The sequence below is a fragment of the Naegleria gruberi genome (assembly GCF_000004985.1).
Source record: "Naegleria gruberi genomic scaffold NAEGRscaffold_10, whole genome shotgun sequence".
Lineage (NCBI taxonomy): Eukaryota > Heterolobosea > Eutetramitea > Acrasida > Naegleriidae > Naegleria > Naegleria gruberi.
In genome coordinates, this window is record NW_003163317.1 from 122886 (window position 1) to 147383 (window position 24498).

The 24498-nt window shown below is 32.8% G+C and overlaps 12 protein-coding genes and 1 non-coding gene across 13 annotated transcripts in view; 7 read left to right on the forward strand and 6 right to left on the reverse strand.

The window, feature by feature from the left end:
* NAEGRDRAFT_64395 (uncharacterized protein) overlaps nt 1–2653 on the forward strand; it is a gene marked incomplete at both ends in the record, with an annotated part of 3877 nt that extends 1224 nt beyond the window's left edge. The window contains 3 exons of the mRNA XM_002680125.1: nt 726–989; nt 1111–1498; nt 1564–2653. Of these exons, the coding sequence (XP_002680171.1) occupies nt 726–989; nt 1111–1498; nt 1564–2653 (1742 nt within the window). The remainder of the gene's footprint in view (nt 1–725; nt 990–1110; nt 1499–1563) is intronic.
* Nucleotides 2654–3315: 662 nt separating this feature from the next.
* NAEGRDRAFT_78768 (uncharacterized protein) lies at nt 3316–5257 on the reverse strand (the record flags this gene model as incomplete). The annotated part of the gene is made up of 1 exon (XM_002680249.1): nt 3316–5257. The coding sequence occupies one exon, from the start codon at nt 5255–5257 to the stop codon at nt 3353–3355; it is 1905 nt and encodes a 634-aa protein (XP_002680295.1). The 3' UTR covers nt 3316–3352.
* A 1481-nt stretch (nt 5258–6738) lies between these two features.
* NAEGRDRAFT_47035 (uncharacterized protein) lies at nt 6739–7686 on the forward strand (the record flags this gene model as incomplete). The annotated part of the gene is made up of 1 exon (XM_002680126.1): nt 6739–7686. The coding sequence occupies one exon, from the start codon at nt 6739–6741 to the stop codon at nt 7684–7686; it is 948 nt and encodes a 315-aa protein (XP_002680172.1).
* A 507-nt stretch (nt 7687–8193) lies between these two features.
* Nucleotides 8194–9327, reverse strand: NAEGRDRAFT_64398 (uncharacterized protein; the record flags this gene model as incomplete). The annotated part of the gene is made up of 1 exon (XM_002680250.1): nt 8194–9327. One exon carries the CDS (start codon nt 9325–9327, stop codon nt 8194–8196), a length of 1134 nt encoding a protein of 377 aa, XP_002680296.1.
* Nucleotides 9328–9863: 536 nt separating this feature from the next.
* NAEGRDRAFT_47037 (uncharacterized protein) lies at nt 9864–11336 on the forward strand (the record flags this gene model as incomplete). The annotated part of the gene is made up of 1 exon (XM_002680127.1): nt 9864–11336. The coding sequence occupies one exon, from the start codon at nt 9864–9866 to the stop codon at nt 11334–11336; it is 1473 nt and encodes a 490-aa protein (XP_002680173.1).
* A 337-nt stretch (nt 11337–11673) lies between these two features.
* On the forward strand, nt 11674–12684 carry NAEGRDRAFT_47038 (uncharacterized protein; the record flags this gene model as incomplete). Its single annotated transcript, XM_002680128.1, has 1 exon — nt 11674–12684. One exon carries the CDS (start codon nt 11674–11676, stop codon nt 12682–12684), a length of 1011 nt encoding a protein of 336 aa, XP_002680174.1.
* Nucleotides 12685–13508: 824 nt separating this feature from the next.
* NAEGRDRAFT_38246 (rabGTPase-activating protein) lies at nt 13509–15115 on the reverse strand (the record flags this gene model as incomplete). Its single annotated transcript, XM_002680251.1, has 4 exons — nt 15062–15115; nt 14526–14841; nt 14122–14414; nt 13509–13959 (listed from the first exon to the last, which is right to left on the reverse strand). Coding segments are annotated over exons 1-4 (1071 nt in total), but the record flags the coding sequence as incomplete, so codon positions are not given.
* Nucleotides 15116–15484: 369 nt separating this feature from the next.
* Nucleotides 15485–16579, reverse strand: NAEGRDRAFT_47040 (uncharacterized protein; the record flags this gene model as incomplete). Its single annotated transcript, XM_002680252.1, has 1 exon — nt 15485–16579. One exon carries the CDS (start codon nt 16577–16579, stop codon nt 15485–15487), a length of 1095 nt encoding a protein of 364 aa, XP_002680298.1.
* Nucleotides 16580–16993: 414 nt separating this feature from the next.
* NAEGRDRAFT_78770 (cullin) lies at nt 16994–19465 on the forward strand (the record flags this gene model as incomplete). The annotated part of the gene is made up of 2 exons (XM_002680129.1): nt 16994–17178; nt 17354–19465. The coding sequence occupies 2 exons, from the start codon at nt 16994–16996 to the stop codon at nt 19422–19424; spliced, it is 2256 nt and encodes a 751-aa protein (XP_002680175.1). The 3' UTR covers nt 19425–19465.
* Nucleotides 19466–19856: 391 nt separating this feature from the next.
* NAEGRDRAFT_64403 (uncharacterized protein) lies at nt 19857–20777 on the forward strand (the record flags this gene model as incomplete). Its single annotated transcript, XM_002680130.1, has 1 exon — nt 19857–20777. The coding sequence occupies one exon, from the start codon at nt 19857–19859 to the stop codon at nt 20775–20777; it is 921 nt and encodes a 306-aa protein (XP_002680176.1).
* A 45-nt stretch (nt 20778–20822) lies between these two features.
* Nucleotides 20823–22643, reverse strand: NAEGRDRAFT_78771 (RGS domain-containing protein). The gene is made up of 2 exons (XM_002680253.1): nt 22592–22643; nt 20823–22462 (listed from the first exon to the last, which is right to left on the reverse strand). Exon 2 carries the CDS (start codon nt 22403–22405, stop codon nt 20903–20905), a length of 1503 nt encoding a protein of 500 aa, XP_002680299.1. The 5' UTR covers nt 22406–22462; nt 22592–22643; the 3' UTR covers nt 20823–20902.
* A 762-nt stretch (nt 22644–23405) lies between these two features.
* NAEGRDRAFT_t159 lies at nt 23406–23495 on the forward strand. Its single transcript has one exon. It is a non-coding gene; the product is annotated as a tRNA-Leu (tRNA).
* Nucleotides 23496–23770: 275 nt separating this feature from the next.
* NAEGRDRAFT_64405 (uncharacterized protein) lies at nt 23771–24466 on the reverse strand (the record flags this gene model as incomplete). The annotated part of the gene is made up of 1 exon (XM_002680254.1): nt 23771–24466. The coding sequence occupies one exon, from the start codon at nt 24464–24466 to the stop codon at nt 23771–23773; it is 696 nt and encodes a 231-aa protein (XP_002680300.1).
* Between the last annotated feature and the right edge of the window lie 32 nt (nt 24467–24498).

Consider the following 24498-nt stretch of genomic DNA (forward strand, 5'->3'; position numbering starts at 1 on the left):
AAAGTGTTGGGTTGGATGGGAAACCATGTCCTGGAAAAGAAGTATCAACACTATGCGTTGAAACACGGTAAGATATTGCAAACTCAATGAAGAAGGGCTTTTTTATCTAACGTCAGCAAAAAGTCATAACTCAATTGTTAGTAATCTTACTAACATTTTTTTCGTAGCCGTAGTACTTGGTAGTATATATTACAATGCTTCATGAATGCCTTTTGCAATAATATTTCCATCAAGAAATTAGTTAAGGATATGTAGAGATAGTAATGGACTGTACACTTTTGTAATTAGAAAGGAAGATTCATCAACAATATTTTACCAACAGCCAGTAAGCACAATACAACGTGGCGAAGTCAAAGGACGTGATGAAAAAAACAAAAGAAAAAGAAGGCGGGAAAAAAATCCTTGCAACCTCACTTCTTACCATCATCACGCTACATCAAAGCTGGTAAAGTATCGGAGTGAATGAACAATATGCAGGCTTCTGTTTAGTTTCTTGCCAGCCATGTTCTTCATCCTTTGCTTCCTGTTGAAAGTGGTATTATCAACAAGTTGTCAAATTCACCTTTCAACCTTTGAATTTTGTTTTTTCCGTTCAGATTTCAATTAAAAAAATGTCTTCACTTGCTACCAGTGCACAACTGAATTCTCCTTTTGGTGTTTTTGTTTCATCAAATAATGAAGTTTATATTGCTGATCAAAGTAATAAAGAATTAGAAAAATATTAGAAAATGGAAATATTGTAACAATTGCTGGAAATGGAACTGCTGGATTCAGAGGTGATAATGGTCCTGCAACAAATGCACAACTGTATAATCCTTATAGCGTTTTTGTTTCATCAAATAATGAAGTTTATATTGTTGATTATAATAATCATAGAATTAGAAAAATATTAAAAAATGGAAATATTGTAACAATTGCTGGAAATGGAACTGGTGGATTCAGTGGTGATAATGGTCCTGCAACAAATGCACAACTGAATAATCCTATGGGTGTTTTTGTTTCATCAAATAATGAAGTTTATATTGCTGATTATTATAATCATAGAATTAGAAAAATATTAGAAAATGGAAAAATTGTAACAATTGCTGGAAATGGAACTGGTGGATTCAGTGGTGATTCACCTTGGTCCTGCAACAAATGCTCAACTGAATAATCCTTATAGCGTTTTTGTTTCATCAAATAATGAAGTTTATATTGTTGATTATAATAATCATAGAATTAGAAAAATATTAGAAAATGGAAATATTGTAACAATTGCTGGAAATGGAACTGGTGGATTCAGTGGTGATAATGGTCCTGCAACAAATGCACAACTGAATAATCCTATGGGTGTTTTTGTTTCATCAAATAATGAAGTTTATATTGCTGATTATTATAATCATAGAATTAGAAAAATATTAGAAAATGGAAATATTGTAACAATTGCTGGAAATGGAACTGCTGGATTCAGTGGTGATTCACCTTTTGATATTAGAACGTATCCTCATATTGGAAATAAGTTATTAACTGGAAATGGTAACTTACATTCTAAAATAGAATTTCATAATTGAAAAAACATTCAAGAGATGAATTATTTGGATTGCCAATTTATGGATTCATTCCCCTCATTGAAAAAACTTCACCAAAATTTAGTAACATTTTGAAGAATGAAAAGATACTTTGTTTGATGAGTTCATCACAACAAGAAATTATTCAAAAATTAATTGACTCTTTGATATACGATAAGAATAAGGTAAAGTTTAACAAAGAAGAAATGTTGGATGTTTTATTCATTTTGGGTTTATTTAAGAATGGTGAATTTATTGATTTGAAAAGATCATTAACAAGTGAATTTGTGAACTCACTCACATTAGAAAATCTTACTTTCAAATGGGAAACAATTGAAAATTTACTCAAAATTTGCAAGGAGGAATTCAATGTTCAAAATTACATTCTTGATCATTTGAATAACTATTGTATTGAATATGCTGTTGTTCAAATGAGGACTAAAGAAGGAAACACTGTATTACCGACTCTTCCAATAATTATGAGAAATGGTGTTGCCATTTTTTCAAAAATGATCATTACTAAACCAACTGCAATTAATATTGAGGAAACAATTGAGATTAAACCACAAACAATTGAATCATTATATAATGACAAGAAAACAAGTGATGTGAAAATCAAAATGGGACAAAACAAATACTTATATTGTCACAAAACTGTATTGAGTTCATCAAGTACATTGTTTAATGCATTATTTGACAGTGGATCTTGTTTCAGTGATTTAAGTGATGATGGAATATTCACACCTGACGAATCAGAAGATTTAGAATTATTGGAAATTGTGATCAAACATTGTTATGGAATTTCAATTGACAAAATTGATGCTGTTAAAATTATTGGATTACTTGATATGGCAATGAAACATGAAATTCAATATCTGGTCGATTATTGCAAGAATAACTTTAATCTATCCATTGATAATTACTTTACAATACTTGAAGCATGTGAAAAATATCTTGATTTACAACCATTTGAGCAATTTATGAGAGATATTATCAAATTTAGCATTACCAACAGAAAACAACTTTTCAAGGATCGCAATAGAATTTCCAACTTACCTGAAAAAGTTTGGCAAGAAATGGTCTTCAAGTTTTCACAGGACTTTTGAGATTATTTTGGATAGATAATTACAATCTATATTAAAACATTCTTTTATTTGCAAATGACAACACATGAACATAATCGAAACACAATAACCAAATACAGAAAATACTCAACAAGTAGCATATGTAGAGCAAAAAACAAATCTCAATTAAGCAGCAGCGAGAAGGTTAGAATACACCACCAATCAGACCAAGAAACCTCAGCCCCAAACGCACAGTCTTGGACTTTGCGCATACATGAAAGGCTTCAATTAAAATTCCTGGTCTGCTCGGTATTATTATTATACATGTTGCTAGCCTTGTCGACGAATGGAAAACCAACTACTCCTCCTCCATCTCGTGCTAATGTTGTTCTTGTTCTGGTTGTTATTAAATGTCTACTATCGGCTGGATATTGTTGATGATGATGAACATGATCATTATGATGGCCGTGGTCAGGATGTTGATCAGAATTAATACGAGTCGTGATGGAGTGTAAAGTTAGGTTATTGTTGTTATTATTCTCAACATGGTTGCATGAAAGGAAAAGAAGGCGGTCGAAATCTTTATCTATTTGTTCAAAGTTTGGTGAATGAGCAGTGTTGTTGTTGGTCGCTGCCATGATGTTGTTAATATGATTACAGCTTAGCGTGGTTAAAAGCTAAAAGGAAAGTTTTGTTTTTTTTGTTTTTGAAATTTATTTTTAATTTTGTAAAACTTTCGTCTCATTTCTTCCAAAATCTTGCATAACATTCCTCAAAGTATTGTTTTGAAAATAAGACATAGGTCATTCCCCACAATGAAAATCCAATTACATAACTTCCAATTCGATGTTTAAACAAAATTGTCCACAAATTCTCAAAAACATAAAGTTCAGTCGCAAATCCAAATTCTGAAATCATTTCGTATAACAAATACGAAATGGACACTATTAACAGTAATAAATATTGTGAAAATTTGAATCTCATCACATTAATCTTTCTATATTTGGATAAGAGAAGATAAATTTTCATTGAATATCCAAAGAGAATTGACCATGAAATTATTAAGGCAATTAATGTCAAAATTAGACAAATGACACGTATGTAGTTTTGAATTTCAATTGGGACAATGGTTGAGCATAGACAAGCAACTGTCAAAATGAATAAGCTGCTGCAAACTATAAAGACAGTAACCAATCCGACAAGTGACATTTTCTTCTTTTCATCTGACATTTTCAGTAATATTTCATAAAATAACACAGCTAATGGAACATTTCCAATCGTTACATAACAATCAGCAGATACCAATAATGTGAAATTATAATTATCATATAGAGATATTCCATTAGTTCCCTGAATGACAATAAATAGCAATGCATTAACTGTCAAAATTAATTGTGACAGAACAATGCAAATACTTGCAAACAGTCTATTATCAAATAATACTCTAATGAGTTCATAATCAATATTTTGTAAACTTTCTCTCACATTAGTTTTTTTCGGTTGACTTTCGCTTACAATCGTTTGACTTTTTTCAGATTTTTCTGGAATTGTTTCTTGATTTTCCTTAACTCCACTGTTTTCAGACTTTTCCTTAATTGAATTTTCCAATCCACGAGGTGTCAAATTATTTTCATCTTTAAGAGAAATTTGATTTGTGACATTTTGTGAGTTTTTCACACCTTCCAATTCATTCTTCTTAATATATTTTGTGTTTCGTCTACGATGAATATAATATTTCCAATTTTTACAATATTGAAACGAAATTGGAATGAAAATGAGGAAAATAATCGAAACTAATTGAATCAAATAAATAACGAGTTCTATAATCTTGAGTGAGAGATGACCACCGAGTGGAACCCAGAAAGTTACAAAGGCACTTTCACATTCGAATGAGGAAAGAGTTTCGAATTGGTTTCCATTCGAACAGAGACAAAGTTGTGTTCGATTGAGAAGTGTCAACTCGTTTCGTCCACATACACTCTTGACATTATCTCCGAATAAAACATTTAGAGTTTGAACTTTTGTGGAATTACTTTGAGTTACCATATTAGGAAGCCATTCTTTGTGAAAAATTTCAAAATTGGAATTATTTCTCTTACAATAAAGTAAATAATTGAAAGCATTCACCAATTCCAAGAATGTTGTTCCATCATTCGAAACTTGCTTGTCGAATTCGTATAAAAAATAAGGTCTTGGAGTTTGAAAGATATTTTGAGGATTTTCCAACACTAACTTTTCCAAATGGGGAATAATCCATTCTTTCATCATGGAAATATTCGAATAATGATTAATTGCTCGTTCGTAAACATTCCACACACTTTCGTCCACTTTCACCTTTTCACAAAATAAACTTTCTCTTCTAATAAAGAGAACATTGTACTGCCAATCCGAAAGAGCTGCTCCATCCAATCCATAGTAAATATCCTTATCGAATAATGTGTTCGGTATCGATTCACAATACCACTCCTCCCAATTTTCTATCATTAGTTTCGTATAATTTGTATTTGAAACAGTTGAAGTATTCGAAAATAAACGCCAATACAAAGGACAGTCATCAATCTGATAGGATTTAACTGAATTGACTGTCAGTGCAATGACAACAAGCAGGAAGATATCACATAATAAAAGATTTTTGATTCTTGACATTTTTTTTTGATGTGTTTGTGAAAGGTGAAATTCTCACTGACCTATTTCAATTATCTCTAACGGTTGCTGCTGAAAGGGTCATCTACATTAGTAACTATTTTGCCAACATTTTTTAGCCATCGATTGAGGTTATTAGTTAAGGAATAGTTACAGTGAGGATAATACTGATCCAATTTAGTATTCGAATAAGAAACTTCCTGGAACTTCTGAAATGAAAACTAACAACAATGTAGTACACATCATTTCTCACTGAGTGTTCTTGGAGCTTCTAGTGTATATCATTTTTATTGAAAAAGAAAATATGGAAATTCATTAAAGTTTGTAGAATTGTGAACCAACTCTATTCGAATGACAAGATTTTAAAATACCATCCTGTAGACCTCTAATGAATTAACTGTAAATATGATCCAAATAATGAATTGCTAAATTGTGTTTGATAAATGACAGATTCGAAAATGAAACTAGTCGAATCTCAATTATAACAAAATAATTTCAAGACTACATTTTCATATAATTGACTTTGAAAAATCTGATGCTTACGGAGCTACTTTCCAATTTGATATTCGAAACTTTACAGTTCCACATTTAGAAATCCTGAGTCTCAAATTGGATTCATATAAGCTTTGCAATCTGTTCCTTAAATTTCTTGTAAAGTTACAGGGCATTGGGGAATAAATCTGCAAGAATTATAAAATGTTAAAAAATTGTGTTTCTATTAACCTTTTATCCAAACGGAAAAATGTCGCAGATTTAAAAGCGAAACTAGACGAATCTCAACACGATTATTAAGGATCAATTTTTTTCCCTGAACTCTAGTATTCATGCAGGTCGTGTTTTAGGTATTCCAGATAAAAACATGAATGTATTCAAGGTTCAAGTTTTGTAACTTTCCTTTCCAATAAAACCAAACTAATCTTTGAGGATAATAAAAAGGTATTTAAATAGATGTTGCTTTCTAACCGAGATACATGATACAATGCAATAATTGCCAAAATATTAAGAAAGGCGACAATTTCTTTTGGAATTTTTACTCAATTCTTGTCTTGTTTGTATAATACGAAACTCACATTCTCAGCATTTCAATTTACTATCTCTTCTTCCTTTTGGTCAAAGATTAAAACCAAGCATTAGGACTCCCATAGTCATCAAACACCTCACTTTTCTTCTATCCTTTTTTGACAACAATTTCCTTATATATACAAATTATTTGGATATGGTGAGCGTAAGTGAATCTTGTCAATTCAACTTCACGTTTTTTTAATAGTGGTTTTGCACCTGTTTTGTTTGAAACAAAATGATTTTCATTGTAAGTACACTTACCTTGTCAGTTGCCAACTATCATGATGACAGATTCTTTAAAGACCTTTCGTTTGCATTTTAAATATTAAACGCACAAAGTATTATGATTATTTAACGCTACAAATAAAAATTGTCAACTCATTGCCGGCGACTAGTTCAATAATCGAGTTTCGGATAAGAATATGTTTAGGTCAACACCAAATTCTTTGAATTCTTCCATTGAAACAACCTATAGTTTAGGATCGACAAACTCACAAACCTTTCTCTCTCTGGATATCGATGATTTTTGCGAATCCTATTCCAGACTAAAGTTATTAGAAAGGGATCCTGCTCAAGATGTGATTTCACCTACATTATCCAATTATACAATGATGAGAAATACGACAATTATTTCATCATCGCCAATTACTTCTCATCAAAACTCTACTCAACCAGAACTATTCGAAACCAATAGGCAACAATTCTTCATTGATGAACCAGCTCAGTCATCATTAAATCAACAAGTTTCCAACAATGAATCATCCTTCTCCAAGTTTCTTGCCTTTCTCACAAAACAGGATGAAGAGCAAAATTCAATTATTCTACAACATGGACCAATAGATTCGAATAATGTTAGTTCTTCACCACCGACAATGAATCGAATCAACAACCAGAATGTAGAACCATCGCCAAGAATACATCTATCGTCATCCACTTCTTTCAATCAGAAAAATTACCTTTCGAATAATGCTGATTCGCCGTCCAATGAAAGTGGAAACTTGCCTAATGTTGGAGAATCAACCAATAATCCAATTAACACTACTTCACCTTCTACCCCAACAAGTATCAATTCTCTCCTCCAAACCATTACTTCACCTTCGAATAGCTCCAATATGAATCCTAAGGATAGCAAGACTAAACTTGCTTCAAGTCCAAAACGAAAGAATTCAATCGTTTCCACCACTAATTCGAATAATACTTCCTCATCGTCATCCTCAAACATACCCACACTGATAAATACCAAGTTGACCAAACAAACTAAAACAACAAGGAAACGGAAAAACTCTTCCACTTCTCCATCACAACTTTCAATGCAATTTAACTTCCCAATGTGGACTTTTCACTTTTCTAAGGGACGATCTAATAAATAAGGATGATTCGAAATACAATTCATGGATCCAATGGTCTGTTGAAAGTATGTACTGGAATGTTAATTTAAAGTTGAGTACATTGTTTGTATGGTAAGTGTTATGTTTTCCTTTTTCGTGTAAGAAAATCATATTAGTGAACTAGATTCTTCTCTCGAGTTTGAAAGGTTGATCTAGGGTGGCTATCATACCAATAAAGGTACATTCAAAATATATCCTCGGTAAAAATATCCTTCCTTGATTTCTAATAATTACTAAATAATTATTTCTTACTTGGAATTGTAATGGTAAATAAAAGGAAGCAAGTCACCAATATTGAAATTTCTATTGTTCAATTATGTTGAGATATTTACAAATAGGTTTGTAGTAGACAAAATAACATTCCCAACCTAATTGACCATCTATCGTACGGTAGAAGGACCTAAATAAGTGTTTCTTCTGTAGTACATTGTAATTTTATACAACAAATTACAATTTATTTCCTCACTACTTCCAAATGATGATGTCATTTTAATTGTTTTTCCACTTGACATAGAGCCAAATAGCAACCTTAATAAATACGAAAAATAAAATTGGTGCAGCAAAACAAAAACAAATAACTCCACCAGTAATGTAAGAAGTGTACAAGTCACTGTATGGGTCCAGAGATACTGCTGTTTCATACTTGTTTGTGTAGCAATCTATCATTGAGGAAGAGGGCATAGAGAGGGAAAAAGAACTAGAGTAAGTTTTGGCAGAGGTCATGGTCACAACTTGATTTCCAACAGCTGAGCAAGTCAACCCAAATCCTTTTTTAGGATCTTGTTGAATTTTGGCACTGCCCAACCTTGGAAATGAAATGGTAAAGTAACAATAGGAATTCGATTTGTAATAGGAACAACCATTCAGAGTTGCATTACAACATCCTTGATGAACATAAGAAATTCCATTTGGATCATTATAGCAATAATAATCTGAATTAACAACTCCGTACAGAGCTCCACCTACTCCAAATAATGCCAGTGCAATGAGAACCAGCAAGACACCTCCACCATAAATAACGAGTATTCCCTTGGTTTTTGCTGAGCAATCACAATCAATTGAAGAAAATGATGGGCATGAACATGAAATTGTTGGACATTTCCAACTTGTTCTTCTTCTACTATTGTAATTAGAAGAGGTATTATTGGTAGCACTGTAATTATTATTATTCGAATAGGTTGTGGTTGCAGCTGGTGCAGTTTCCGAAACAGCCGAAATATTTGAACTATTTGCCAATTCTCTCTGAATGACAGGATCCACTTTCACGTCATCATTATGAATTTTCTGTGGAGGTAAATTCACAACATTCTCAACTGGTCTTTCACTAATTACCACAATACTCGGTTCACTCACAGGAGGAGCTTGATTCGAATAATCACCACCACCTCCAGAATAATACTGATTAGTATAATTAGTATCACTATTCGGATAGGAAGAATAATATTGTGTTGTTGATGAAGATGCTGAATCAATAATGACAGGTGTCGATGATTCAGAGCCATTTCCTCCATTTCCACCAACAACATAGGAAGGAACATATGGATTGTAATAATTTACATAACCTCCAACTCCACTTTGATTTGTATCGTTATTTTGTTGTTGTTGTTCTTCATACGGATTCATTTCTTCAAATTCTCTAGTTTGTTGTTTTTTAATTAAAAAGAAAATAGATAACTCTTTTATCCTTCAAATAAATGTTGAAGTTTGGCAGGTAAGTTTTTTAGTTTTTTCTAAAGATGTTTTTATATTTGGGAAGGAGATGTAAGGGTTAAAGTTCCACCAAAATGCCCTTTGAACTTGTTTGGAACTAGTAGTTTCGATCTTTCCAAATTCTTTCCAATCCAACATGTAATTTCATTTACAGTTTAAATAAAATCAAAATGCAAGTTGTTCAAAAAAAATAGTAATCATCATTTTGAGGAAATCAAAATTTAAAATTAAGGAAAAACATTTTGCAAAGACAAAATTCTTTTTCCTCATTTCTCAATAAATTGTAATTTCACATGTTTTCTAAAACAATTTTTTGTCATTTATGAGAGGGATATTATTCAATATGAAAAACATTACTTAATTTTATTAAATATTAATATTTTTATATTATTAAATATTAATTAAATAAAATATTATTTGATTATTTATTTATTTAAATTCAAAAAAAAATGAGTGGATCGGCAGGGAAGGATTTTTCTCATTCTTTGCAAATCCACCTCAAACAAGCCTTGTTTTATTCATTGTATGGAAGAGTTTCGGAATTGGAAGGTGGAAATTATGAAAACAAAAAACGAGGAAATTCAATGGAAAAGATTGGAAAGAGGCTTTTGAAGGAATACGAGACAATTATTGAGTGGATGGAAAATGATGGAAGGGAAAATTCATCATCGTTGAATGAATGTAAATGTCTGTTTATGGATTGGAATTTATTGAAGAGGAGGTTTAATTATTTAAAATTCAAGTTTTATGCTTCGTTTGTGGAGAGGACACGAAAATTAGATTCAATGATGAAGTGGTTTGCTAAATTTACGAGAATGATAGTGTTTCCGATTAGAATGCTGAGGAGATTGATATTCTCATCGATGAAAATTCATATCAATTCCGAGTTGAAATCATTGATAATTGTTCCGAGAGAAAAGCTGTCGTGGATTGTGTTATTTTCAGATAGAGTCTTGTCGAGTCATTCCAGTATTGCTCAATTATTTACTTGTTGGAAGCATGTAAAGGCAGAAATTGAACGAGTGAAAAAATTGAGGTATGGAACGATTGTGGAGAGATTACAGCTCTATTTGGTATTTAGAAAATTGAGTTTAAGACTGGAGCAACAATCGCGTCATCACTCTTCACATACTCGATTTTTACTAGATTTTGGTTTGAAAGGATTGGAAAAATTCGAGCATGATGTTCACCATTTGAAAAAGCAACCACTCTCTCCTTCTATTGATAGCTTTGTGCACTTGGCCAAAGTTTACAATCCCATCGAGAATGAAGAGTATTCTGGTATACTCACTTTCGAAATGCTAGATAATTTATTGGGACATGTTGGTGTAAAATCAACATTTATGGAAAAAAGCGAGGATATAACAATGATATTTTCCAGAATATTGGATTCAATGGAAGTAATTTCAAATAAGTGTATTAGGAATTTACTATCAAAAGTCAAAGTAAATGGAAAGATAGAAAGGAATCAACATGTCTCAAAATCTCACCTCTACAAATCGTTCAATGTTTGGAAGTCCATGTTTTCAAAAACAGACAACTCTAAAATCTATCCCTACTGGGAAGAAATTGAGGAATTTATGGATACGTTCATACATATGAAAGGAAGCACAATCATAAGCTTTTTCATGTATCTTTTCAATGTGAAGACCCTTATAGAATTTATAACTTGTAAACTTCGAGGAACATTTGTAAATGTAAATATTAATCAATCTGTAGAGAGCACACTACACCAAGCAAGTGACATGTTGATGAATTTGGAATCAGGACTCAATGAGGAATATTCTGTATTTTCCTTTTCATATTTGAGACAAAGTATTGGAGAGATTTGTAATTTTGAAGAATTATTGGAAGAAATAGATTCCAATAGAAAGAAACATGCTCTTCAAAATTTTATTATTGTAAGTGCTTTAAGTTATTAATTATAATTTTATTCAATATGAAAATGTAGGACCGAATAATTGATAGATTATTCTGTGCATACTTTTTAAAGCAGACTATTTCTAAATTAAATAACTCTGCTCAAACTAACTTGTTACAAACTAACTGGATTTTGGAGAATTTTCCATACAAGTTTATGAATGATTTTGTAAATTTGCAATCAGAGAGAGGTCAACATTTTTCTACGAAAGTGGATTATTTTATTACTTGTTTAAAGGCAGAATCAACGAGCTCTTTGCAAGAATCTTCTCTCCTCAATTATTTACTTTCAATTTATTCAGAAATTAAAACGTAAGTTTATTAAGAACATAAATAGAGATGAAAATCAGCAGTGCTAACGAAAATCCTCTGAAGAAATCATTTTTGGGAATATTATCAGAAATACTAGTGGAACACAATGAAACCTCGAATTCGCTTGTTCAAATTTTGAGTAGAAAACTGTCAGGTTTTAACAGAAAATATGTAAAACGATTTTCCAATAGAATTATTAATGATGAAATGGAAATGCTAGCCATGATTAGCAACAATGAATCTGAAACTGTTTCGGAATGGATCACATCCATGCGAAAGGACTTAATTTTGAAAATGCTCTATTCGTGCTACATTTCTCAAACGGCAAAGTATGCAATTTTAAACAAACTCTTAGAAAATAGAGAACCAATCCAGAGAAGTAATATTTTACTTTCCGTCTTGGTTCACTATTCGAGCATTGTAACTGTTGGTACCAATTTATGGATTGAAAACCAAATTCGCTCCCTATTGGAAAGGAAAAAACTTGGGCTTATTGAGGATGAAACCATTTTATTGATAAGGAGCTTTAAAGCATTTAGAATTGACAAAATGGAACAATCAGCTGGCCCTTTAAATTATAATTATGATGGAACCTGGTTTGCTCAACAATTGAAGCTCAATAGAGATTGGAATGAATTGATGCGAAAGATTGCAGATGAAAAGCAACTCTCAACCATCACAAAAACTCTCTACGCAGCCAATCCTAAGAAGATTGGTAAGATTAAATATGGGAAAAGATGGTATGATGATAATTTGGAGCCAGATAAATGGAAACTCAATCCTGAGGATAAAACATGGGAATATGATAAGAGAACACAACAAAAGAATCGATCTAATGATGTCACTAACTCGGAAGAAATTAATCTTACTATCAATGATACTTGGCACTTGACTATTAGTACAAAAACATTTTTAATTAACGATCCATCATTCCAAAGAATGATAGTTCCAAAACAAGAAAATAATTCATCACTGTGTTCTCTATCAGCATGGGAATCATTAGCCTTGTGTAAATTTACGGAATCAATTCAAAATTAATAAATTGTCTAGAGTAATGGATGAGGAGCTTCTTCAGATGGTGGATTCTCTTTCTTTTGAGTTTCAAAAATTTCTTTAGATGGAACCTTTTGAATGGCATTCTTGACAGGGAGTGGAGAATCGTGGAAATCTATTATTCCAGAACTGGAAGGTTTTTCATCTTTTGGAGGTGTATTTACAGTATCATCCTTTGTTTCATCAGTTTCACGTGGCGATTTTGGTGAAAGCTTTTTCATAATCCACTCAATTTCTCTATCTTCAAAAGGTAATTGGAATTTGAGACAATCTCTCACATGTTTCAATTCAGCCACAGACATTAATAATCTATCCTCATCCATTTTTCCACTATATTCGAAATTAAAATTATAATTGAAAATTAAAAGTCAGTTAAACATTCACAATAGAAACACTTACTCTAAAGCCATTTCTTGTAATACATTTAAAACTACATCAACAACATCACCCAACTTCTTTTCCTTAGCAACATAGGATTGAGCTTCATTGGAATAAGAGTGGTGTGAAGTTGCCATTGTTCTTATGGAAGGGGTTGGATTATTGAGTGGTTTAATCTTTCCAGGGAATAATTGACCAACACCACCGAATAAAGAAGGGGATGGTTTGCTATTTGTAGTGCCATTACCATTTGTTTTCTTTGGTGAAACTGAATTTGAAGAAGAGGTTGGTTGAGGAATGAGCTTTGATGTCTTGATGCTTCTCTCAGTGATTGGCACATCCTTTTGCATTCTTTGGAAAGGAGATGAATCAACTTCTTGTGCAACTTGCTTTACAGCCATGAGGGGAGTAGCAGTTGGTGAAACATCATTCGTCAAGGGCTCCATAGATGGAAGCAAACTGTTTGGTCTAGATCTTGACTCTAAGGCTTGCTCAATGAAAATGTGTACATCCTCAACAGGTGGATATCTCATCAATCTCTTCAAGCAATAACTTGAATCAGAGGCGAGCAAACTCTTTCTAATATAGTGCAACATGGCAACTGAGATGTGTTCAACGAGTGAGAGATCAATATCCGATGAAGAAACCTTCTCAGCTCTGAAACCTCCACAATCCGAGAATATTGCATCCCACAAAATGATTGCATCATCAATGTGGAATTCTCTACCGAAAAGTAATCTGACCCATCTCAATAAATATATTTGTGGTTCAATTGCCATCTTGATGAGATGTCTGTACAGTTCTGGATCTTTCTTTTCGAGGAGTAAGTATTGAATTCTATTTGAAATTTTGAAAATCGGTAAATCATAAGCATCAATCTTTCTTTCTCTATTTAACATTTCATCGAGTGGACTCTTGGTAGCAATTTTGGAAAGAGTATTTTGAACCACTGGTTTTTCATTAACAAGGAAGAACTCTTTCATTTTGCTCATTAATTTCTCAAAGAGGCAATATGTATCATGCTCCAAATATTTACGATCCAACAAGTTCAGAATGAGTTTCAATTTTTGATCCTCCTCCTCAGTCATCATGTATTCATATTTGGAAATATCTTGGGCATCTCTATATACAACTAACAAAATTGGTGACAATAACTCGTGCATTCCTTGTCTGTACGAAATATCATCATTTTCTTTCGACCAAATAAATAACATTCTCTTTAAATAATTTTGAATTTCTTCAGTTCTAAAGAATGGATATTCTGGATACAATCTCTTTAAATCTTGAACAATAACCTTTTCCAATTCTGAATTTTCAAAGAATTCAGACCAAGGATTCTATTTTCAAATGATAATATCATCATCATCATTAATTGATAATAGATTTTAATAGAATTCATTAATTTGAAATAATGTTAATAAATCCACATTGTTTAAACAATAACCTACCGATTGTGATTGTGAAAGAGGATCACAAAATGTAACATCAACAACATCATCCTCTGATGAATTTGCTGCTTGTGTTTTTCTTGGATCAATTTCATGCTTTTTAATCAAATCCTCATATCTGGCTCTATCATTATTCACTTTAGCATTCCAATGATCAGTTCCTTCCTTCTTATTCAGTGGAAGTAATCCGAGAAATATCTTCCAAATGATGGAACGTATGGTTGATTGTCCCAAATTACCAGACAAGGATTTTGTACATAATCCTTGAAGAAGAGAAGTTGAATCTCGAGACATGATGATTTGTTCAAATTCCTTACTAATTAAAATTAATATTAATTGATAATATTCCGAAATTTAAATATATTTAAATATTTTAATATTATTATTAATCATAATGATAATTCCAATAATTTAGACCATATTCCAATATATTGTAATCCATTCATTACACGATATTAACATAAAATAATTATAGTAAACAATTTTCATCATCATACAAAAATCAAACTCTTCTTTCTCTAACAAAAAACACGTACATTTGCAACATGAAATCATTCACTCTAACCGAGAGAAAAATCTCTTCGTCTTCCTCATAGGCTGGTTGTGAATTCATTTTAATTATTGTGTGTGCTTCATGTTTGGAGCATTCTCCGAACTATGTTGCTAATCCATCAACACAATATTGCCACATCACTTTGCAAAGGCTTGTTGGAGTTTCGCGCCCAAAAAATATCTTGTGTAACGGTCAAAAAAATCATCAAAAAGTGTCTCGGCATGAGATTATTAGGTCGGAGTTTGATTGTATGAAGAATTGAGTGGATTCATGTATTCATCAATGTATGAGTTTATAGTATGATAGTAGATAAGTGGTGGAGTGATGAAAATTTGTTATTTATTTACAAGGAAGAAATACATTCGATTATGAATTTCAAATTGTTGATTACGGAATTATTCTGGTATTATTTCTTCTTTTCCTGCTTGAGCTTCTTTTCAAGTGCACTGTTGAAACCATTATTTGCATGCGAACCTGAATGGTTTTGTGATTTATGTTTGCCCAAATTTTCTCGACTAGCATAACGCTTTCTATGATTGACAAACCATGTCTCTAGTTGTTCCTTGGTCATGCTATATTCAATCTCCTTCAATAGTTCTTGCTTCTGTTCCTCACTTGGATAGGGATAGTCGGGATTACGTATTATGAAGTTTTTGAGAATATCAGTGTGTGCCTTACTGTAGGTGGTTCTTTTTCTCTTCCTCTTTGTCTTCTCTTCATTAGAGTCCTTGGTAGATTTGGATTTGGAGGATGTAACTTTGGAAGAAACTGATTTGCTTCTTGTGATACGAATTGTTTCAACATCACTATCAGAGGTAGGATCGAAAGAAGTGTCTTCATCTTCATCTGAGGAAGAGCTTTCATCAGAATCTGAATCCATTGTCTTTCTCTTCTTTGATTGAGGTTCTTCTGCTTGAGATCTCAAATTATAATTCTTTTTCACACCATCCTTTGTTGTTGATGTAGAACCATTATGTTTTGACTCTACAGAGGTAGTAGGAGAATGAATTGAATCTCCTTGTGCACAAGGAGAATCCACCTTCTTCAAATCTCTATAGTACTGTATAAATTTCTGCTCTACTGGTTCTACTTCCTGTAATAATTTAAGAGAACGAGAATCTATTGCACACACCAATTGGTCAAACATTTTGGATAAATCCCTTCCTGGAATTGTTAATGGAATTATATTCTCTTGTAGTGGATTGGAAAGAAAAGATATTTGATTGGTATCTTTAAATAATTCATTGAAATGAAGGAATTCATCATCCTCAAAAGCAAAGCATTCAGTATCTGTCAGATAACTCAAGATGCTATCACAACAAGACCAAGGTTTACTTGCTTTCATATTTGCTTTTTTGTTTAAGGATTGCATTTTGATGTCATCCCTCAATTGAGTCCTATTAATTCGTCTTTGAGAGGCCATCAATGACTGAACTCTACGGAATTGATTCCATTCTCTCCAATCTGATGTACCCATCAAATAGACATCCATCATTAACATGTTCTAAAAATTAACAATTTTACATGTTGTTAATAATTAACATTTGATTTGCCATATTGAAAATTTTCATATGTTCAAATCTGACCAGTACCCTTATTATTATTTAAGTCGATCATCACACTTTACAACTTCAACATTGGAAATGAAAATCGCAACGATGAACTCGGCATTCAGCACACCATGAACAAGTAAACACATTGATCCAAAAATAAAATCGAAAAAAAATTCGCAGGGAGTTTTTTCATAATCGTCGCATTAAATTTATAATTGCTCTGCTCCTCTGCTTGCTGTATTTGTGTGATTCATCATCAATTCTGTACAACAATAAGAATATTTTGTATTTTAAATAGTATTAATACTATATAAACATCATCAGTAGTATATACTTCTGCTAGAGATTTCGAGAGTTTCAAAATGAGTCAAGGAGGAAAGACACCATCTTTGGGTGGAACCAACAAGTTGCTCATTCCTAGTTATATTCAAAGAAAGGGACAAATGGGAAAGAGTGATGTTGATGATAAATTGGAAAAAATCATCCATGCTATTGATCAAATCTATCAAGAAAATCAATCCCAATTATCTTTCCAAGTTCTTTATACGTAAGTTGTTATTGTTTCTATAGAAAAAGGAGATGATTTACCTTGATTCGTGTTATTGTTAATTATTCCATATTTTGTTGATTTGATGGCCTTTTCTCCACTTTCCATCATTTTAATACAACACACAATATGATCAACAACAAAAACATGATGATCTACACAACAATAATGATAGATCGGGCTACCAAATCGTTCTTCACAAAAACGGAGACTCATTATATGATGCTGTCAAGAACAAGCTCAGCGAATACATTCAAGGTGTTAGAGAAAAGACTATGGAATTCACTGATGATGGATTCTTGAAGGAACTTTTAAAACAATGGGAAAAGCACAGAACATCCGTAAGCATGGTCAGAGATATTCTCATGTATATGGATCGTAACTATGTTAAACAATTTAAAAAGACACCAGTTTATGAACTTGGTATCAAACTTTTTGGTACTGAAGTTTTCCACAAATCTACTTTGGAAAGAATTCAAAGACTTATCATGGATATTATCCTCAAGGACAGATGTGGTGAAGTTGTTGCCGATCGTTTCTTAATGAAGAGTCTTACACAAATGATGATTGAAATTTCCAAGAAGGATATCTATGAAACTCACTTTGAAAAGAAGCTTTTAGATGAAACTAGACAATTCTATACCAAGGAATCCAATGAATATTTCGAATCTTCTACTGCTACTGATTATCTTAAGAAGGTTACTCTTCGTTTGAAGGAAGAAAGAGAAAGAGTTGACAGATGTATGGACCCTGATACTAAACCAAAAATTGAAGCTGTTCTCAAGAATGTAATGATTGATAAGTATAAGCATAGAATTATTGAAAAGGAAGGATCGGGATGTATTGCCATGCTTCAAACTTGGAAGGTTGATGATTTACGTCTTGTATTCGATGTCTTGTCACTTGTTGAAGGTGCTTTGGATCCATGTGTTGATTTGGTTGAAAACTTTTGTAGAAGTGAAGGTTATCAAATTGTTAAAGATAAGAATAAGGAAGAAAATCCAGTCGATTTTATTGCTGACTTGATTGTTTTGAAAGAAAAGTATGAAGGTTTGCTTGATCGTGCCTTCTCTGTCAAGAAGGGTAAACAATCTGCCAGAGATTCTAAATTCCAAGCTTGTGTTAAGAAAGCTTTTGATGATACTATTAATGCCAATGAAAGATTCCCTGAATTCTTGTCACTCTATGTTGACAGCAAGTTGAAGAAGGGTAAGACCCAAGTTAGTGAATCTGAATTTGATGTTCTCTTTGAACAAGTTATTACTCTCTTTAGACATTTGCGTGAAAAGGATATTTTCGAAAAGTATTACAAGACTCACTTGGCTAAGAGATTGCTCAATCAACGTTCACAATCTGATGATGCTGAAAAGGCCTTTATCGGTAAATTGAAACAAGAATTTGGTTATCAATTTACTGCCAAACTTGAAGGCATGTTTAACGATATGAGACTTTCCAGAGAAACTAATGAATCTTTCAAGTCTTATATTGATAGATTTCCAAACAAGAAACCAGCTATTGATTTGTCTGTTCAAGTTTTGACAACTGGTTACTGGCCTGTTACTCAATCTATTGCAATTACAGTTCCAGAAACTATTGACAAGTCTGCAAATATTTTCAAGGAATTCTATATTGATTCTCACAATGGTAGAAAGCTTACATGGCAATACAATATGGGTAGTGCTGATATCAAGGCTAATGGTTATGATAAGAAGTATGAAATTAACGTTTCCACCTTCCAAATGGTTGTCTTGTTGTTGTTCAATGAAAAGGAAACTATTTCATATGGTGATATTTTGCAAACTACCAAGATTCCAATGAATGAATTGAAGAAGAACTTGCTTGCTTTGACTGTCAAGACCGCTACTCACCAAAAGTTATTGACTTCTAGCACTGATAAGACTTTGACTAAGGAATCTGTTTTTACTGTAAATAATGAATTTGAAAGTAAGCTTATCAAGGTTAAGATTGCACCAATCGTTTTGAAGGAAACTAAGGAACAACAAGAAGAAACTAAACAAAAGATTGATGAAGAAAGAAAATGGCTTTTGGATGCCACAATTGTTCGTATCATGAAGGCAAGAAAGACCTTGGAACACAGAGACTTGGTCATTGAAGTTACTAAACAATTGCAACAAAGATTTATGCCATCTCCTGACATGATTAAGAAGCGTATTGAAAGTTTGATTGAAAGAGAATATTTAGAACGTTCACAAGAGAGTCGTTCCAAGTACAACTATGTAGCATAAGTTAAATTACTTATAATATTAAAATCATAATTTATTTTTGTAAACTACAACCATATCTCTACAAGTTCAAGGATTTGATCATATGAATGAATATAAAAAATGTCAACACAAGATGTTCTCTGTTATGCATTTACATTTCTCGATTATTCACACGTAGGAATCTTGTGTCTCGTCTGCAAGGAATGGAACATGATTGCAAGCTCAAATCGATTATGGGAATTTTACTTTCATCTTTTATCCAACAATCGGAGTGGAAAAACAAAAGTACCAACAGAAACCATCACCAATAATCCCAAATTCTGGAAACACAAAATACGAGACAATTTTACAAACTACACTTGCAGAACCTCAAAGAGAATTGATCCGAGAAGTTCTTTACCAAGTTTATTGAAAGGAAGTTTTCCAGACAATTTTTCATCACTCTATTCTAGAATGAATTTGAGAAAACCATTCAAATTAGTTAGTACTACTTGGGAAGAGGAATTTAACACCAATCAGACTTATTACAAGATGAGTGTGAAAATTAGTGGAATTGATTCACCATTGATTGTGAGATGGAGTACGATTAGCAGTAATTTTGGACTTTTTGAATATAACTATTCCAAGCTGTTTTATTATTATTTTGCAATGGAGAAGGATGACTTGTTGAATGAAAATGAGTTTTTTGTGAAGGAAATGAATAGTGCAGATTTTGAAAATTTGGGAAAGAGTAATAGAGCTTTCCTTTTCAAATTTAATGGAAAGGCTAATCCAGGAAGCGTCTATGGAAAGGAATATTTGGTAAGGGAGATTCTTGATTATTTGGTTCCAACTGTGAATTCATACCAAATGTCACCAATGAACTTCATTCCATATTGGTGTTTCTTATTCGATTTGATTATGTATTCTAATGATTATCATAAGGAACTTTACAAACACTATCCTGCCATGATTTCCCATCCATCCGTATACAAATTCTTCTACCTGAAATACCAACCAAGAGTTGTAACAATTACAAAATCTGCTCTGAATCAATTTTCCACCTATAAACCAGGCAATGAAACTGAAACGAAGCTCTTCAAATCCATCACAGAAAACCATGTTGAATCCATTAATTTCGAATCAGAAAATAGAGAGCAACTCATGACAGGCATTCAAGGTTTGTACAAAATAATTGTTTCACGTCCCTCAAAGTTTTTCCCTCCCTTACCACTCGCAAAAACAATTCAATATGATGAGAAGGAGGAATTTGAAATTAAGGCAAGCTATTTGGCAAGTGTTTACAAAATGTGTAAATATATGGATGAACATATGGATTGGTATTTGGGAAGTAAACTTAGAAAATCATATCAAATTGATCTGTCTAATAAATAATTCCTTTGGGTGAAATCATGCAAGAAGAAGAAAATGATAGTAATTGAATGTAATATTGCTTTTATTGCAAACTTGCTAATGTTCTCAGAATTTCCCTTCTCAAATATGTACATTATATTTTACAATTAAAAGTCAACCTTCTTCTTCTTGAGCTTGTCAACCTTAATCTTATCAATTTTCATTTCACGTTGGAAAGCAAGCGATTGTTTGAATCTGTGATGAGTATCCATCATTACGAGACAAGTTTCCTTTTCCAAAATATTGAACATATCTTCTGGAAGAGTTTCAATTTGCTTATCATTGAACTTGTCAAGCTTATCCTTGACAGCATCAACCAAAACGTGAGAAATATTGACAGCCATATCACCTGTAACTTCCAAGAATTCAGTAAAGATTTCAAATGCAACTTCATACTTTTTAGCTTCAACTTCTGCGTATTCCTTTTCAAGTGGTGATTCCTTCTTCTTCTTTGATGATTGAGCTGAATCTCCTGAAATATCACTTGAAATATCACTCAATACATTGTTATCACCGAATAATCTCATTTGTAAATCCAAAGAACGTTCACACAAGGATCTAAAATATTGAATCTTTTCAAGTAAAAGATAATTTTCAACTGATTTTTCCTTTTCACAATGAATTTTGAAAAGAGCTCTCAAACCATCATCTTCCATTGTGTCCATCAACATGATTGCATTGGCACGACGAATCTTATCCAAATAAAGTGAATCACGATTGATGGCATATGTGAAAACAAAGACAATGATTGGTAGAATGACGAATAGTGAAACTACAATGACAACTAACTGAACCAATGTAATTGCCAATACTTGAGTGTCCTTTTCCTTTTCCTTAGTTTGCACAAATGAAACCAATTGATCGAGACCTCCCTCAAAAGTTTTTAAAATTGTGTTATACGAATCTGAACTAATCTTTGCCTGAGCATCTGCCTTTTGATCCTGGAAAACCATAATCATAGTTTGTGAATTGAGTGAATCCAAAGTATTTGAAGCTTCAATCGAAGTTGAATTGAAAGTTTTTTGAATTGACGCATCGTCCAAATTTCTCAAAATTGTTTGTAAGAGAGTTTTCATTTCCTGTGTTGAATTCTTATAATTAAATTGATAACTATTGTACATTGAAAGATCAGCAGCTGCTCCAACAAAGGTATATTTCAAAACTAGTGAATTTGAACTTTCGAATAATGAAGTGACCTTTCCCACAGCAATTAAAATATCAGTTGATTTCGAACTAGCAGTTATGAAAGCAGCAATTGCAACAGCTGCCAAAACAACCAAACCAACAACTGTCACCATCATTCCAAGTAAACAAGCTAATTTCATTGAAGTCAACTCAACCACTCCACAACATGTTCGTAAAGTTATTTTACTTTGACTGAATGAACTTCCCGAACGACCACTTTCACTTGGGTTGACTAGATTCACCTGTGATTGTGTTACAGTTGGTTTTGTGGTGGTTGGTGAAGCAATAGTGACAACTTTCTTATTCGAAACTTGGGTGGAAATTTGGTTTGGTGGAAGGTTGAGGTGAGAACCGGAAGTGATTGGAGAGTGTGGTTTATCGCTGGGAGAACCTATCTGACTTGAAGTTGATGTTGTGTTATTCATTTTCTTATTGTTGTTGTTGTTGTGATATCTTGAAGATTAGGATAATATTATTGGAAACTGAAGGATAACATTATGATAACAAGCACAATGCAATAGGGTTGCGTTATTTGTGCGATAAACAATGCAATTGCATTGCGCAGAAACACGAAACAATTTAAACATTATCAGTCTGAATACGAAACCTACCTATTCTTTGCCGGCAATTTATTCGAAACAAAATAATCTCTCAAGTGTTGTCTGTTTTTTTTCTGTGTGTATTTTGCATCTCTCTGAGATGTTGATATCTGTTCAAGTGAACATTTCTATGAAAATACAAAAAGAAGCACTTGCCATTTTGGAGGCGGAAGAAAGCTGACGAAAGGAATTTTTTAGCTAGTCTGCATTTTAATTGTATAATTCTGTCTAAATGTTGAGTTGCTTGTCTTTGGGTTGTCTTTCTGTGTTGGTTTCTGATTTGATGTGCGAAATGTAGAGATATTTCGAATAGAGTAAGGTTGAGGGTTGCATCTATTGAATTCGCGATGTTGCTTTTGAGATTTCTACATAATAGTATGGAATGGCCACATTGTAAATATGTAGAAATTTACAAAATTCACATTGAAGGAAGTTGTGACATTGAAGGAAGTGGGAGAAACGAAACTCCATTGCATTTTTGTTTAGTTTTGTTGAATCTTGGGTGAAAGGTTTGGTGTTTGTTTCCATTCCTTGCGCATCATAAAATGCAATATAGCAATTAGGAAGTGAAAGTTCAGATTTAATAACCGATTGAGCAGAATAATAGATACTGTCGTTTGGCAGTTCATATTTCTGAACAGAATGCTAGCCGTTCGATAGATGGAAAGTTGTGTTTCAATTTGAATGAGAGGCAAAGTGGAAAGGAATCTCATGGAAAGTAATGGAAGAACAACAAATCATGGTTTTGGCAACTTGCTTTCAAACTGAAACACACTCGGCACCTCTTTTAACTGTTGTCTTAACTATGTTGTTTGAAATATTGGATGGTGCGATGGTCGAGTGGTCTAAGACGACACGTTAAGGTATTCTAATACCGTGTTCCGCAAGGGCGTGGGTTCAAATCCCACTCGCATCAAATTTTTGCTTCAACTGAGTTAATATGGTATTGTGAGAAGGAAAAATCTCTTTACTTTGAGAATGAAGACGGTTCCAGAAGATGAATTTCCTCACAGATGTTGACTTGTTCTGTTTTGCAAAATGGCACTGTGGCATGACTATTAGAAATCATCCATTTTTTTAAAGTTGACCAGTTAAATACCAAATAGATCAATAAAATCTGATTTCATTGACCTCAATTCAATTAGGGAGGTGTTGAATAAATCAATTATTTAATATTAACGATGAGGAAGCTTAAATAATGGCAGCTGTTGCTGTAATTTCAATTCTCCATTCAGGTCTAGCCAATTGAGCTTGAACAGTAGCTCTTGGTGGAGTATTACCTTTTGGAACCCAAGCATCCCATACCTTATTCATTCCAGCAAAATCCTCAACCATATTAGCCAAGAAAATTTGAACCATCAATAATTTTGTCTTGTCAGTTCCTGCCTCCTTAAGACGAGCATCAAGCATTGCCAAAACTTCCTCAGTTTGTCCTTCAATATCCTTAGTTCCATCATCTGGTACTTGTCCTGAAATGTACAAAACTCCCTGATAAGCAGCAGTCTCACTAAAACGTTCTCCAACATGGAATCTCACCAAACCATTATTCTCAATTCCTGAACGAGTTTGAGCTTGCAATTGTACCTTAATTTTAGCATCAACTTGTGAATCAATTTCCATCAATGTAACAGCAGGTAATTGATTTCCAAAAACTCTTCTCAAAACTGAAAAACAACTTGTAAAATCCTCATCCACATTTCTAAATTGGAGGGTGAGTCTTTCAACATCTCGGAGTGATGCGGAGGCAACAATTTGCTTGATGGATTGTTCCGCATTGGTTAAACATTGTTCAAATTGTTCGATCAGATTTTGTTCTTGTTGTTGTGGAGTGCTGTTTGTGATTGGAACGAAAATTGCTCCATTTTCTTCTATGATGGCTTTTTGCATTTTTTTTAACTTTGACTTTTCAAAATATTTCA

Bases quoted from the DNA above. Each gene is read 5' to 3' on its own strand.
- NAEGRDRAFT_78771 (XM_002680253.1), bottom strand. From the start codon at position 22,405: ATGAATAACACAACATCAACTTCAAGTCAGATAGGTTCTCCCAGCGAT.